The 14,382-nt window shown below is 52.1% G+C and overlaps 3 protein-coding genes across 6 annotated transcripts; 1 reads left to right on the top strand and 2 right to left on the bottom strand.

Moving 5' to 3' along the window:
* Positions 1–619: 619 nt before the first annotated feature.
* Cd14 (CD14 molecule) lies at positions 620–2,246 on the bottom strand. The gene is made up of 2 exons (XM_048331521.1): positions 2,046–2,246; positions 620–1,951 (listed from the first exon to the last, which is right to left on the bottom strand). The coding sequence occupies exons 1-2, from the start codon at positions 2,046–2,048 to the stop codon at positions 785–787; spliced, it is 1,170 nt and encodes a 389-aa protein (XP_048187478.1). The 5' UTR covers positions 2,049–2,246; the 3' UTR covers positions 620–784.
* An 877-nt stretch (positions 2,247–3,123) lies between these two features.
* On the top strand, positions 3,124–11,575 carry Tmco6 (transmembrane and coiled-coil domains 6). 4 transcript variants are annotated; one of them, XM_048331514.1, is made up of 12 exons: positions 3,907–4,204; positions 4,364–4,476; positions 6,034–6,149; positions 6,249–6,432; positions 6,956–7,060; positions 7,221–7,306; positions 7,513–7,629; positions 8,053–8,164; positions 8,270–8,456; positions 10,250–10,344; positions 10,604–10,771; positions 10,992–11,575. In XM_048331514.1, exons 1-12 carry the CDS (start codon positions 4,120–4,122, stop codon positions 11,100–11,102), a joined length of 1,479 nt encoding a protein of 492 aa, XP_048187471.1. In that variant the 5' UTR covers positions 3,907–4,119; the 3' UTR covers positions 11,103–11,575. The 4 variants fall into 4 exon arrangements, with proteins under 4 accessions (XP_048187473.1, XP_048187475.1, XP_048187471.1 ...); XM_048331516.1 differs by lacking the exons at positions 3,907–4,204; positions 4,364–4,476 and adding an exon at positions 3,124–3,148 and having other exon boundaries at positions 10,992–11,572; XM_048331518.1 differs by lacking the exons at positions 3,907–4,204; positions 4,364–4,476; positions 6,249–6,432 and adding an exon at positions 3,124–3,148 and having other exon boundaries at positions 10,992–11,572.
* A 6-nt stretch (positions 11,576–11,581) lies between these two features.
* Ndufa2 (NADH:ubiquinone oxidoreductase subunit A2) lies at positions 11,582–14,309 on the bottom strand. Its single transcript, XM_048331524.1, has 3 exons — positions 14,154–14,309; positions 13,929–14,035; positions 11,582–11,786 (listed from the first exon to the last, which is right to left on the bottom strand). The coding sequence occupies exons 1-3, from the start codon at positions 14,252–14,254 to the stop codon at positions 11,695–11,697; spliced, it is 300 nt and encodes a 99-aa protein (XP_048187481.1). The 5' UTR covers positions 14,255–14,309; the 3' UTR covers positions 11,582–11,694.
* Between the last annotated feature and the right edge of the window lie 73 nt (positions 14,310–14,382).

Below are 14,382 nucleotides of genomic sequence, written 5' to 3'. Positions count from 1 at the left end.
TCTGTTTATTCTGCAGTTGTGAAGGTGCCGAGATACCCTATTTGCAAATCAAAGAGTTAGCCTGCAAAGCATATCCTCTTCAGTATAAACAGAACAGAAAATCTTAGTGTGAAGATGGACCAGATCTTGGTTACTTTTTCTCCATGCTCAAATCCCCATCGTATAGGGAAGTGACTCAGTAAAAGCCACCATACCTGAGGGGGCAGAGGAGTTTAATGTCACCAGAGGATCCCTGAAATTGTGACATTTAGAGCTTCTATGCCACAGGAGATACCTTGGCTCCTGTTGGAATGAGGAGGAAACAAAGAGTATGACAAGCAAACGCCTCTGGGGTTTATTATCTTTGGCTCTTAGAGACTGCATGGGAGAGGAAGCACTCGGTATTTTTCAGGCCGGTTTGGAAAGCCCCCCTCTCCCTCGACCCAGACATTGTTGTTTCTTCCAAGCTACAGGTCTGTTGAGCAATGTCCCTGAAATTCTTCTCGTGGGAAGGGCGGGCCAGGTTTCTAGTGTACTCTCCATCTGACCCCGTGAGACCGCAGTGTCAACACACACACACACGCACACACACACACACACACACACACACACACACACACACACACACACACCCAGTAAAAGTTTGTCGAGTTCATGAAGTGAACCTCTGGTTTAAGGTTTGTTGTTGTTTTTTTTCATAAAGCGAAGGCACCTTTTTGACTCGTCAAGAAATGGTGATTGTTCTGAAGGCCTTCGGGGGGGACAACCAGGGCCACCTCAGCCCATTCATTCTTCTCCTTCAGGCTTAGGCGAATCTCCGGGCTCCTTGGAGCAGAGCCAGTGTCCCCGACACCCCCACCGCCAGGGGTGAAAGCGCCCAGGCCGGACCCACGCCCGACGTCTTGATGTCCTCTTGAGGTTTGAGAGCCCCAGGCTCCAGGAAGGGGTTCCCGTGCAGCGACAGGTTCCCCACGGTGGGGAGCTCTCCGGGGAGGGGCGCCCTGTCCAGCTGGTTGCCGCTGAGATCGAGCTCGCTGAGCTGGGCGGGCAGGCCCTTGGGCACCTGCTTCAGCCCGGCGGAGGACAGATTGAGAGACGTGAGCTTGGCGGGCCACACGCACTGGGGCGGGGCGGGGGCGGCCGCCGCGCTCAGCGGGTTGTGGCTGAGGTCGAGCCGGCCGGGCTGCGCCCCCGCGTTCGCCAGCGCCGCGCACACGGCCCCGGGCGCCTGCAGCCCCGCGTTGCGCAGCGCCAAGCTCCGCAGAGCCGGGAACTTGTGCGGGCAGAGGGCCGAAGTCAGGCCGCGCTCCCCCAGCGCGGGGTTGTCAGACAGGTCGAGGGTGGTGAGGGCCGCCAGGGGGCGGACGCGATCGCAGGCGAGGGCGAGCGCGGGCGCCTGGGCGATGGTCAGGGCGCGGAGGCCGGGTCGGAGCCACGGCTGCAGGTCGGCGAGCCAGGCCCCTCCGGAGGCCCAGGACACGTTGCGGAGGCTCAAGGCGGTGAGCGCGGGCCCCGCGGCCTCGGGAGGCGGCGGGGGCAGGGTGCCGGTGACCTCCAGGTCCTCCAGCGCCAGTTCCTCGAGGCGGGAAAAGCCCAGCACGCGCAGGGCGCCGGCCAGCAGCGGCGCGGGCACCCGAGCCTCCCCGAGCCGCAGGCGCTGCAGGCGCAGGGTTTTGACCACGTCCTGGTACCGCCGCGGGTCGGAGACCGCGTCCACGCGGCTTAGGAGCCCGTCCAGGCTGCGGCCGCCGCCTCGAATCTCCACGCGGAGGGCGGAGACGCACTGGAGGGCGCTGGACCAGGCCGGCTGCGGGCCGGTGAAGTTGCAGGCGCAGCGGACGCCGTCCTCGTCCAGCTCGCACGCCTCCTCCTCCTCCTCCTCCGCGGGCTCTGCGGTGGCCGTGGACGCGCGCAGCGGCGGCGGCAGCAGCACCAGCAGCAGCAGCAGCAGCAACGGGCAGGACACGCGCTCCTGGAGGGGGACAGGGGGGGGTCAGGCAGGCAGGCTCCCAGCCAGCCCCTGGGGTTCCTCCAGGGGTGGTGGACCCCGAGATCGCCTAACTCACCATGCTCGCAAAGTCCCGGGAAAGCCTGTGTGGCACAGGCTGGCTCTGGGTTGGCTTCTCTCCTGTAGGGCAGCGCTCTCCAGCTTCCAGGTTCCACACACCGAACTGTCCTAACCTTCTGGCAGCCCCTAAGAGTTTATGTAATCCTGGGAGGTCACTCTGTTTCCTCCTCCCTACACCGCTGGTCACTGTCCCCGCTTCTGTTCCTCCTCACAGCGCCAGTCACTTCCTTTTAGGAAATATTGCAATGAAGTCTTGCAGGGAAAACGACCAAAACAGGAAGGATCCCTTAGGGCATTTATGGTTTGGGGTGCCAGGCAGACTCTGAATGACTCAGGCACCTCAGGCGTGTCTGGTAGGTATGTGGAAGGGAAGTTCCCTACCAGTACTTCAGGCCAGGAACAAATATATCAGAGGGTGGACAACCCTAGCAGTTGCACGCCCCCTAGACTTTTGGAGAAAGAACTAGCTGAAAGTCTTGTACATTTACACTTCCTTTTTGTTTGTTTGTTTGCCAGTCCTGGGGCTTGGACTCAGGGCCTGAGCACTGTCCCTGGCTTCTTTTAGCTCAAGGCTAGCACTCTGCCACCTGAGCCACAGCGCCACTTCCAGCCTTTTCAATTTATGTGGTGCTGAGGAATCAAACCCAGGGCCTCATGCATGCTAGGCAAGCACTGTAGTGCCAAACCACATTCCCAACCCTGACACTTCCTTTTCAATGGAGGAGTCCTTAGACTACATTGGTCCTTGTCTGCCTTTGCTGAGCATGCCCTGATACCCTATGCCTGCCAGCGCGGGTCTCTATGACAGGACTCGGGATCAAGATATGAATGTATCTCAGTATTAAATACACTAGCTTTGAGTCAACAGCCATGCTTAGAATCCTAGCTGTATTGCTGAGGTTGCAAGGCTTGGAGGAATTTCTGGGCTTCTTACATTTCTGTGTGTGTGTGTGTGTGTGTGTGTGTGTGTGTGTGTGTGTGTCTGTCGTGTTGTGCCGGTATCGGAACTTGAACTCAAGGCCCTGTGCTCTTCTTCTCAAAGCTGATGCTCTACTACTTGAGCCACACCTCTGTGTCCAGAATTTTGCTGGTTAATTGGAGGTAAGTCTCTTTGATTTGTTTTCCCAGGCTGGCTTCAAAATGAGATTCTCAGATCCCAGCTTCCTGAGTAGCTAGTACTATCGGTGTAAGCTCCTGGTGGCTGGCTTGAGCTTAGGCTTTTTAGTTTGGAGATAACAGTATTTCTTTGAGTAAGTTCTTGGTACAGAGCCATGTCTATTGAATGTTGCCTTCTTCTTCCCCAGAGCCTCTGTATCAGGAGAACTCAGGCCCCTGAAATCTGGCTCCTCTGCAAAGACCAATACCTTCCAGGAGGCACTCTGAACAGAAAGGTCCAAGCTAAAGAGGGCAAGGTTCCAACTCTCATATTGACTTCCATGAATAGCTATCATTTTGTCCACCAAGTGCCAGAGTTGGAGGGAAGTCCTGGGACGGAGACATGACTGAGATACAGTCCCTCAGGACTGCAGTGGGTGGGGGAAGCAAACCTCAGCCTCAGTTCACTTAGAGGACTCATAGGGCTTCTGGAGAAGTGAACAGCCAGCCTTGCAGAAGACAGGGCACTGGGCTAGGATTCATAGGGATGAATGTTGCCAGGCAGGTAGATACACTAGTTTCGTCTTCCTCATCAGGAGTAAGATGAGGTAGCAAACACCCAAGCCTCACCCATAGAACAGGAGGATCAGAAGATGGAGCTTGAGCAAAAAATTGGGAAGACCCTATCTCAAGCAATAAACTGGGGCTGGTGCTGGTGTGCAATTTGTAAGCCGGGCCTGACACACAGGTCGATTCCGGGTCCCGCCCCTCGTTTAGCATATCCCCGCCCCCACCACCACCAGCCCCGCCCTTCGCCGGCCTCAACGCGCTGAGCCCGCCCTCATATCCGCGTTCAGCCCCGCCCTCCCAGCCCGTCTTCCGGGCTGCGTCGCGGCTGCGCAGTCCGGCCGTTTGTCCACGCCGGGAGACGTTGTGGCCGGGTTTGCGGGACTCGGTGGATTCCGTCCGTCTCCACCATGTGGGGCCAACGGCAGGGTCGCCTCCGGCCGCTGTCCTGCGGGGTGGAGGAGCTACGGCAGCGCCGCCGGGAGCGGGAGGCTGGTGCGGGAGGGCCAGGGAGGCGGGAGAGTGGGGGGTGTGCGGGGTGGAGCCGAGCGGCGAGCCCGGGGCGGGAGGCGCGGGAGGCGCGGGAGGCGCGGGCTCGGGTCCCGGGCGCCGCGCTCCCGCGCTGAGCCGGCTCCTCCGCTCCCCCGGCCGCAGCCCTGCGGAAGGCGCGGCGGGAGCAGCACCTGGTCAGCAAGCGGCTGCTGAGAGAAGACGCCCCGGGGGAAGCCGGCAGCCCCCACGCCGCCGAGGTGTTTGGGGAGGCGGAGGTGAGGGGGCCCGGAGGGGCGGCCGCGGCCCGACTCCCGCGGGTAACCTGGGCGCCGCTCGGCCCCGCGTCCGTGCTGCCCTCGCCCTTCTGCCGGCGTCTCGGCGAGCCTCGCCCGTGCACCCGCCCGGGATAACACCGCAGCTTCCTAAGACCAAGTTTACACTTCCTACCCTCGAAAAGCAGAGACCCAGACCCTTCCCGAGACCTGCAAAGCGCGTTGTGGTCTAACCTGTGCCTGCCTCCAACTTTGTCAGGTTTCTCATGCTAACCACTGTCCCAGTTTCAGTTACTGGAACGGTGTACCAGCCTCTTTCCTGTGCTTCTGCTACTTCTTAGCACTCTGTCTGTCTCTCTCTCCCTCCCCACCCCCACATCCTTTCTCCTCAGTACAGTATCTGGAATATAGGTGTTCTATATTTAATGAGCAAATGAAAAAGTTTCTAAGTTCAGCACACACAGGTGTTTTTTTTTAACCTTGTTTTAGTACTGCCTGCATTTACTTATCTAGTTTACAGAGCACCTACTTCTTGGCTAGATTACTCATTGCATGCTTTATGCTAGAACAGTGTGCTTGGGCACACTGTTGACACCAGTAGAATCCTTTGACGTGCTCATGGACCGCTTTAGGAGAGAGATGCCCTACCTCCTACACAATGAAAAGAAACTTGTGAGGCACATGGGAGACTCCTAAGTCTGCCAAAGGAAGCCAGAGAAGAGCCCACTTCTAGGCAGGGATGAGAAGAAATCCAAAGGGAGAGGATATCTGGAGAGGGCATTCCAGCAGAGAAAGTCAGGAAAACCTTGGAAATATTAAAATACAAAAGTTGCTGGAGGGCTGGGGATATGTCCTAGTGGCAAGAGTGCTTGCCTCCTATACATGAGGCCCTCGATTCAATTCCCCAGCACCACATATACAGAAAATGGCCAGAAGTGGCGCTGTGGCTCAAGTGGCAGAGTGCTAGCTTGAGCAAAAAGACAGGGACAGTGCTCAGGCCCTGAGTCCAAGCCCCAGGACTGGCAAAAAAAAAAAAAAAAAAGTTGCTGGAGCATAAGTTGCACGTAGAAAAATGACTGAAGGAGTAGATTTTACCAGATGAGAGCTTTTAATGTTATCTTTGATGTAAGTCAGGGTAGATATTGTTATTCTTATTTATTTTTTCCAGTCCTGGGGCTTGAACTCAGGGCCTGAGCACTGTCCCTGGATTCTTTTTGCTCAAGGCTAGCACTGTACCACTTGAGCCACAGCACCATTTCTGGCCTTTTCCATATATGTGGTGCTGAGGAATCAAACCCAAGGCTTCATGTATACGAGGCAAGCACTCTACCACTAGGCCATATTCCCAGCCCCTATTCTTATTTTTTAAGATGAGGAAACAGCTTTAGGTCCCTTAGATGGCAGGTGGCAGGACCCAGTTCTGATCTTCTGCCAGTATACTGCCTTCCAGTGATTGGTGCTTATTAATCATATTAGTTTCCATGACAATGGTATGCTATCGGGGGTCTTACAGATAAAGTGGGTTCAGGTCATGTCTCTGGCAATTGTGTCCTGGTCTAGGTCAAGCACTTCCTCTCACTAGCCCAGCGAGGGACAGATGAAAAGGAGAGAGAAAAGGCTCTGGTCAGCCTTCGTCGAGGCCTACAGCATCCTGAGACCCAACAAACCTTCATCAGGTCAGTGTGGGTGGGGAGAGTGGTTGCTGGGATTCTGAGAGGAAAGTGTGGAAGGGATAGACCACAGGCTGAGCAGGGCTTTGCTGTTCACTTGTGTAGGCTGGAGGGCAGCATGCGGACCCTTGTGGGGCTCCTGACCAGCAACCGGGCCTTGTTGCAGCTTGAGGCAGCCCGGTGCCTCCATGAACTCTCTCATTCTGAAATCTCGGCGGTGGCTGAAGCCTGCTTGCCAGCCACTTCCTACCTCCTCACCTACCTCTCTGGTCACAGCTCAGAATTCGTAGTAAGTTCTGTCCCTTCCTACCTTGTTCTGGGATTAGAATTTAAATTGAGCTTTTGCACAAATTTACATTTGCCAGTTTGAGCTGGCAAGTGTAGGAACAACAACAATAACAACAAAAGAAATGTCTGCAGCAGTGCATACTCATCATCTCCCCATCCTCTTGTATATGTGTATTATTTTTTTCATAATAATGCCGGGGCTTGAACTCATTGTCCTTTAGCTTTTGTGTTCAAGGCAGTGCTCTATTACTTGAGCTATAGTTCCCCTTCTGGCTTCTGTGTGCGTGCGTGTGTATCAGTAGAGGTCAGAGTCATGGACTTGCCTGCCTGGGCTGGCTTCCAACTGTGATCCTTAGATCTCAGCCTCCTCAGTAGGATTACAGGTGTGAGCCACCAGCACCTGGTTCCCCACTCTCTCGTGAGCTTCAAGAACAGGGCAGTTCTAGGCTCCCCACCCCTGGCTGGTAGGAAAGGAGCCCAGCACGTTGTCCAGTCCAGGGCTTTTTTTTTTTTTCGCCTGTCAGGAGCTGTGTCTGTATACACTGGGAAACCTCATCGTGGAGAGTGAGGCCGTGAGAAGGCAGCTCCTGCCACAGGGCATTGTTCTAGCCTTTGCCTCCTGCATCCAGGTGAGTCCCGCCAACCTCCCTCCCTGGCAACCCTTCCCTCCCACCTCTCCACATGTCCCACTGTCTTTGCTCCAACTTCTGGCGTGTTAAGGGGTGAACGTCTCTGGAGGCATTATGACCCTGTTTCCAGAGTAAGTTTTCTAACACTGTCTGCTTTTAGTCCCCCCACATGGCCGTGCTGGAAGCCCTTGGATATGCCTTGTCTCAGCTCCTGCAGGCCAAGGAAGCTCCAGAGAAGATCATTGTGTGAGTAAAATCATATCTACTTCCTGGTAGTCTAGCCCATGGACTCCTCATCAGCACTGGTTTCCAAAGCTCTCGCACATTGCAACTCCATCATGAGTCTGTAGGAAGAGCTTTGGGCTTCGACCCCATTCCACTGGCTTTAAGGGTTTGGGAAGGTGCATTGGCATCTTGGTGACTCCTCCTCACAGTTCTGCTTCTGCTGGCAGCTCTGTCCTGGACTCCACTCTCCCCCAGCACATGCTGCGATTGATGCAACCTGGTCCAAAGCTCAACCCTGGGGTCGCTGTGGAGTTTGCCTGGTGCCTCCACTACATCATCTGCAGGTAACATGGGTCACTTTGGAAAATTCCAGAGGCCTTTTGCGGTGCTCTCTCTTCCATGTCACTTAGGTCATTGAACTGAATTGTCGTAGTGAAATTTTATTTATTTTTTTGCCAGTCCTGGGGCTTGGACTCAGGGCCTAGGCACTGTCCCTGGCTTCTTTTTGCTCAAGGCTAGTACTCTGCCACTTGAGCCACAGCGCCACTTCCAGGTTTTTCTGTCTATGTGGTGCTAAAGAATTGAACCCAGGACTTCATGCACGCAAGGCGAGCGCTCTACCACCAAGCCATATTCCCAACCCATCATAGTGAATTTTCATCCTTCTATGGTCCTTTCATTTGCCCAGGAGACCTACTGGTTTAAGCTGTCTCCCAGCTTAAAGGTGGGATTGACTGGATAGTGACTGCTTGCTTCCTGTTGCTCAGCCAGGTCAACAATGCCTTGCTCATCACCCATGGGGCTCTGTCTACCCTGGAGCTGTTGCTATTAGATCTGGCTGGGGCTGTTCAAAGAATGGAGGATGAAGGACTGGAACTAGTAGGTGAAAAGGATAGATCTGAAAGACATTTTGTCATGTTTTGCCCATCTGGTGTCTGTCTACCACCTGTCTCCTTACACTTGACCTTGCAATTGTGTTTGCAGCTCGCATGTCCCGTGCTTCGCTGTCTAAGCAACCTGTTAGCTGAGGTGCCGGTGGAGGCTGTGGAATGTCAAATGCAGCCGATAGATGAGCGGGTTGTAGTAGCCTTATTTATCCTCTTCCAGTTCTTCCTTCAGAAACAGCCCACCTTGCTTCCTGAGGGCCTGTGGCTCCTCAACAATCTTACTGGTATGCACCACAATCTGTTCAGATTGGGCCTTTTAACATTATCAAAATGTTTATTAAAAATTAGGAGGGAAGGCTGGGAATGTGGCTTAGTGGTAGAGTGCATGAAGCCCTGGGTTCAATTCCTCAGTACCACATACACAGAAGAAGCCGAAAGTGGTGCTGTGGCTCAAGTGGTAGAGTGCTAGCCTTAAACAAAAGAAGCTCAAGGACAGTGCCCAGGCCCTGAGTTCAAGCCCCTAGACTGGCAAAAAAAAAAAAAGGAGGTAAAAGCTGTTATGAAAGTGGAGATTGAAGAGTAGGACAGAACTCCGGGGAAACAGGGCACTTTAAACACCACAGTTGGGGTCCCCCTGCACTCTCTCTTTGTCCATCCTACTTGCCATCCTGTCGATGAAGGTCTTTCACTTCCCTGTCCCTTTCAGTCCATCTGTGGTGGGACTGCCTGTTCATCTACACAAGGCTGTCACGCAGTCTCTTCCTTCCTCCTTAAGTAAATCCTACTCCCAGTGAGTCACTTAGGCCTCAGTTCCTTCAGTGTGGGATGAAAGAACAGCCCAGGGCCCCTATCCTCCTACACTCATGGGTAAAGGAAGGCAGAGTATAAACTCTATACCCTTCCTACCCTTGTTCTTAGGCTTTGTCAAAGAGGCCTCAATAAATAATGTTTCAATAAAGATTTGATCAGAAAAATCTATTAAGACAGACGTGCTCTCCTCATGCTGCAAATCCAACAAGCCAAGACCTCTCTACCTGACCTAGTCATAGCACAGGATTCTGGGAGCAGGCTGCCAACCTGGATCTCATGGGGCTCCTGGAGCAAGGAGAAGGAATGTAGCCAGAGCTCCCCAGTGTTTACACAGGGATGATTCGTGCACACACATATGGACACACCAGGGCATGTCTGTAGTACAGATGGATGTGTTCATCTCATGTTCACATATACTCCGTGCACATGGATAGAGTGCTGGGAACAGCACAAACTGGAATTCTTCCCTTCTTTGCTTAGTTAGCCTCCTAGTAGTAGCCACACCTTAGAACTAGAAGCTTTGGAGATAAAAGAGCTTACACTTTTCTCATCAGGCTGGGAAGTGCCAGGGACATGGGACTTCTGCAGACAAGGTGGGTCATCTTGAGAAACCCTGGCTTCCTCCTCCCCCCCCCCCCACTTTTTCTTTTTTTGTCGGTCACGGGGCTTGAACTCAGGGTCTGAGTGCTATCCCTGAGTTGTTTTCCTCAAGACTAATGTTCTATTACTTTGAGCTGCAGTTCCACTTCTAGTTTTCTGATGGTTAACTGGCAATGAGTCAAATGGACTTACTTGCCTGGGCTGGCTTTGGACTGTGATCCTCAGTTCTCAGCCTCCTGAGTAGCTAGGATTACAGGCCTGAGCCACTGGCCCCTGACCACTGGTCCCCCCTTCTAAGTCCCATCAAACCCAATAATGTAAGGTTCCAAAGCTGTAGTGGGAGAGATTGTTGATACCCTTGCCCTCCAGGAGATCAAAGTGGTAGTCAAGGGCTTTTGTGCATGTACACTTAGGAAGGAGGCCCAAATCCTGCATGTTCCAGAAGTAAGTTGGCAACTATCAGTAAAGACAAGTATTCTTTGTCCAATGAGGAGGCTGCAGCCCATCCACCTTTGCAGTAGCAGTGCTTGCTCTAGACTAATCAGGGACTAGACCTTCAAAGGGGATATGTCCTCAAGGCCTGGGCTATAGTAGGTAAGACTGGGGAGGGGTGAATAGTGATTCAAGCCCCAGTTCAGGAACTTCATACTAATATTTTCCCTTTCAGCAAACAGTCCTGCTTTCTGTACATCATTGCTCTCTCTGGACCTGATTGAACCCCTCTTGAAGTTGTTGCCACTATCTAATGTGGTGAGCGTCCTGGTATGTATCAGGGACACGAGTCCCAGATTTTGTAGTTGTGATATAGACAGGGAAAAGTCTGAGATGAGAGCTGGTAGGTAGGTAATATGGTGCAGCTTCAGAGCTAGACCAGTCTAGGTTAAGTCTGTAGATTATTAGTACTTTGGGTAAATCAGCCAAGAGGTTTGTCTAATTGGCTTCCTGCCTAGGCATGTGGTTGCAGTGGTTGTAATTTTAACCTCTGGTTTCCATCCCTCTGGGGATGTATCTGTGTCTCTAGGTACTCACGGTTCTGTGCAACATTGCAGAGAAGGGGCCAGCTTACTGCCAGCGGCTGTGGCCAGGGCCCCTGCTCCCTTGCGTGCTGGAAACTCTGGCCCTTTCTGACACTGAAGTAGTAGGTCAGAGTTTGGAGCTGCTGCGGCTGCTATTCCTTTATAAGCCAGAGGTAGGTTTTTGGGCTGGTTTCTTATTTCTCTTACTCAGTAGCCTCTAGTCTCACCAGAGCCACCTCTTCTAGTTACAACTATTTATGTGGGCCACAGTTCAGACCCTCATAGGTTAGTAGGACACCTGTTTGTAAGAAGTGGGGGAACTCATGCAACTGTGGGGATTGACTCACGGGGCACAAGGACCTTGGTGTTGAATCTTTTTTCCTCTGCCCCCAGGCTGCCCAGGCTTTTCTACAGCAGTCAGGGCTGCAGGCCCTGGAAAGACACCAGGAGGTCCAGCTGCAGGATCGCGTGCATGCTCTCAGGCAGATGGTTCTTCATAGGTGATCTGGTTTCTTGATGTTGAATAACCCCACCCCCGACACACATACATGTTTGGCCTATTTTCTTTGGAGGAAACTAAGGAGCCTTTGTGGGTTAGAACCATTATGAGGTCTTATGCTCTCTGTTCTTATAACTAGGTCAAGACCTTTGGAATCCACCCCTGCAACCCCTCTCCCCTCCCAGTACTGTACAGAACTAAGGACTAGAGGGCCATCTGTGTTTTCCATTTGTTCTCACCATCCTCCTTTCTCTTGTTTTGCTTTAGCAGCTAGTGGCTTTTTATATAACCAAGGTAGGCAGTGAACTCGATTCTCCTCCTGCTTTATCCTCGTTAGCTCTTTGATTACTGACTGACATGCACCACCATGACAGCAGGTGGTGGTTTTTAAGAAGAAATAAAGTTTTATTTTTCTATTAAACTGCTTCAGTGGTTGTTGTACAGTAAGAAGTAGAGTAAAATAAGGACAAGAACATCCTGAGGCAGCACTTACAACATAAGCTTTATAAGTAAGAAGAGAACATATATCCCCACATTGTACTCAGTCCAGCAGAGCCCAGGTGCTGGTGCTCTTGCTTGTAATTCACAGTGGAGACTTCAGGCTTTGCCACTTAGTACATTCTCCAGGGCTCTGGTTACCTGATCAGCACTGAAATTATTCAGAGAGACATTCTTCTCTTGGCCAAATGCTGAGGAGGAGGAAAAAGAATAGTGATTATGTACTCTGAACAGTAGGGCTAATGAAATTATATTTTTATAATTTGTTTCTATCTCAGAGTCTTATTATGATCATAAAGATAAGATAGATTTGCTATACTTAGAATTAATACAGTAGTCTCAAACATTTGGGAAACCTAGGTCAACTAGAATTTTAGCTGATTCTGGGTGGCCACAATTAGAAAGTTTCAAGGAGATCTTAAGACATTTATTATTAACCACTGTGAGCATATTAGACAGGGCTATCATTGGTTGCTGTGTGTTTAAAAATAGTCTACCTAACAGTTTGTTGCACAGTACACCGAGAAGTTAACTGTATCTGTCTCCTAGTCAACGCACTTTAAGAAAATCCTTTTTCTTCAAACAACTGTTAATTTGCCTGGTGCTGGTGGCTCACACCTATAATTCTAGCTACTCAGAAAGTTGAGATCTGAGGACAGTGATTGGAAACTAGCCTGGGCAGGAAAGTCCACGAGACTCTAATCTCCAATTAACTACCAAAAAGCTGGAAGCAGAGCTATAGCTCAAGTGGTAGAGCACCATCCTGGAACTGAAAAGCTCAAGGACAATACCCAGGACAAAAGAACAAAACAAAAAAGTTATTCATATATGGCATATTAAAGATGTACATTGTTAGAACCAATCTGCCTTAGATGTGATTCTTCTCCACCCAAGACATTCCTAGGGCAGGGTATAATTAAAAGCCAGAATTAAAATCACAACATTGACAGTCCATCAGTGGCTCACATCTGCAATCCTAGCTACTCAGGAAGCTGAAATCTGAGGAACCTGGTTTTACACCAGCCCAGGCAGAAATCTGTGAAATTCATCTCTAACTACCAAGAAGCCAGATAGGTCTCTGTGGCTCAAAGAGGTAGAGCATTGGCCTTCAGCACAAAACCTCAGGGACAGTGTTTAGGGCCTGTGCCTAGGCCCTAGGTCCAGCAAGGAAAAAAAAAATCACACTATTCATGGTGGCCAGAAAAGGGGAGTGAAATGTAAAAAGGCACGACCCTGTTAAACACTAACTACATAATTATATATATATATATATATATATATATATATATATTTTTTTTTTTTTTGCCAGTCCTGGGCCTTGGACTCAGGGCCCGAGCACTGTCCCTAGCTCCTTTTTGCTCAAGGCTAGCACTCTGCCACTTGAGTCACAGCGCCACTTCTGGCCATTTTGTGTATATGTGGTGCTGGGGAATTGAACCCAGGGCTTCAAGTATAGGAGGCAAGTGCTGTTGCCACTAGGCCATATCCCCAGCCCTTTAGGTATATTTTTTAAAGCTGTCTTTTCTAATCTTTCCAACTGCACGAGTGAGGATTAGGTGAGATTTAGGCAGAAAAGCAATTAGCACAGGTTTAGTACTAAGTATGTAAACCCACACTGCCACACCTAATTTTGTAGGGACTAGTATATGTCTTCTACTTGATGCCTATCGTTTTTGTTTGTGTGTGTGTGTGTGTACGCACGTGCGTGCCCATACTGGAGTTTGAACTCAGGGCCAGTCACAGTTCTTGAGTTTTTTCTTTTGTCAGTCCTGGGGCTTGGGGCCTGGGCACTGTCCCTGGCGTCTTTTTGCTCAAAGCTAGCACTCTACCACTTGAGCCACTTCTGGCTTTTTCTGTTTATGTGGTGCTGGGGAATTGAACCCAGGACTTCATGCACGTAAGGCGAGCGCTCTACCGCTAAGCCACACTCCCAGCCCTGTTCCTTAGCTACCTTTTTAGCGCAAGGCTGGCGCTCTACCACTAGAGCCACAGCTGCACTTTCAACTCTTTGGTGGCTAATTGGAGATGGGAGTCCCCCGGACTTTCCCAGCCGGGACTGACTTGACTGCATTCATCGATCCTCAGATCTCAGCCTCCTCAGTAGCTAGGATTACAGGCGCTTGGCTTTGAGGACTGTTCTGCTCTGCAAACCCCGGTACGGTACGAGCTGGCCAGACTGCAAGTGTGCGTCCCCCAGTGGCAAGGCACCGCAGACGCCCTGTAAATGTGAACCCCACCATGAGCAAGAGCCAAGGCTCAAGTGCTGGCTCTGCGTGACCTTGGCGAGGGCCCTTCTTTTCCCGAGCTCCCCTGCAGGGGGTCCCAGCACTCACCATAGCGCGCCCAGAGCTGGGGCTGCACGTCGGAGCACTCACGGATTAGAATGGGCAGGTCGGGGTGTGCCTTCTTCAGATCCACGTAGCGTTTCTCGATGAAAGTCCTGCGGGGAGAGCGCCGCTCGTTCTAGGGGCGCCAGCGTCCCCAAACACCCGGGAGGGAGGTCGAGGTCACGACCCCGGCGTCCCGGAGCCCTCCCGCCTCACCACGCCACGCCTCACCTGACACCAGAGCTGCTTGGCGAGCTCGGGCACAAATGGATGCGAATCTCACGCAGCACTTGCTTCGCCCCGGCCGCCCGACCAGCCACGGACGCCGCCATCTTCGCTAGCACGGGAGACCCAACCCCAGGCCTCCCCAGTCAGACCAACCCCGGAACCCTCAGCCTCTGCGGCGATTGGATGACGCCAGTGGGCGGGGCAAATCTTAGCCAATGACATGAAGGCATGG

The sequence above is a fragment of the Perognathus longimembris genome, chromosome 22 (genome assembly GCF_023159225.1).
Source record: "Perognathus longimembris pacificus isolate PPM17 chromosome 22, ASM2315922v1, whole genome shotgun sequence".
In the NCBI taxonomy this organism is placed as follows: Eukaryota; Metazoa; Chordata; class Mammalia; order Rodentia; family Heteromyidae; genus Perognathus; species Perognathus longimembris.
Note: the sequence above shows the minus strand (reverse complement) of the source record. Positions and strands in the feature narration are given on the sequence as shown.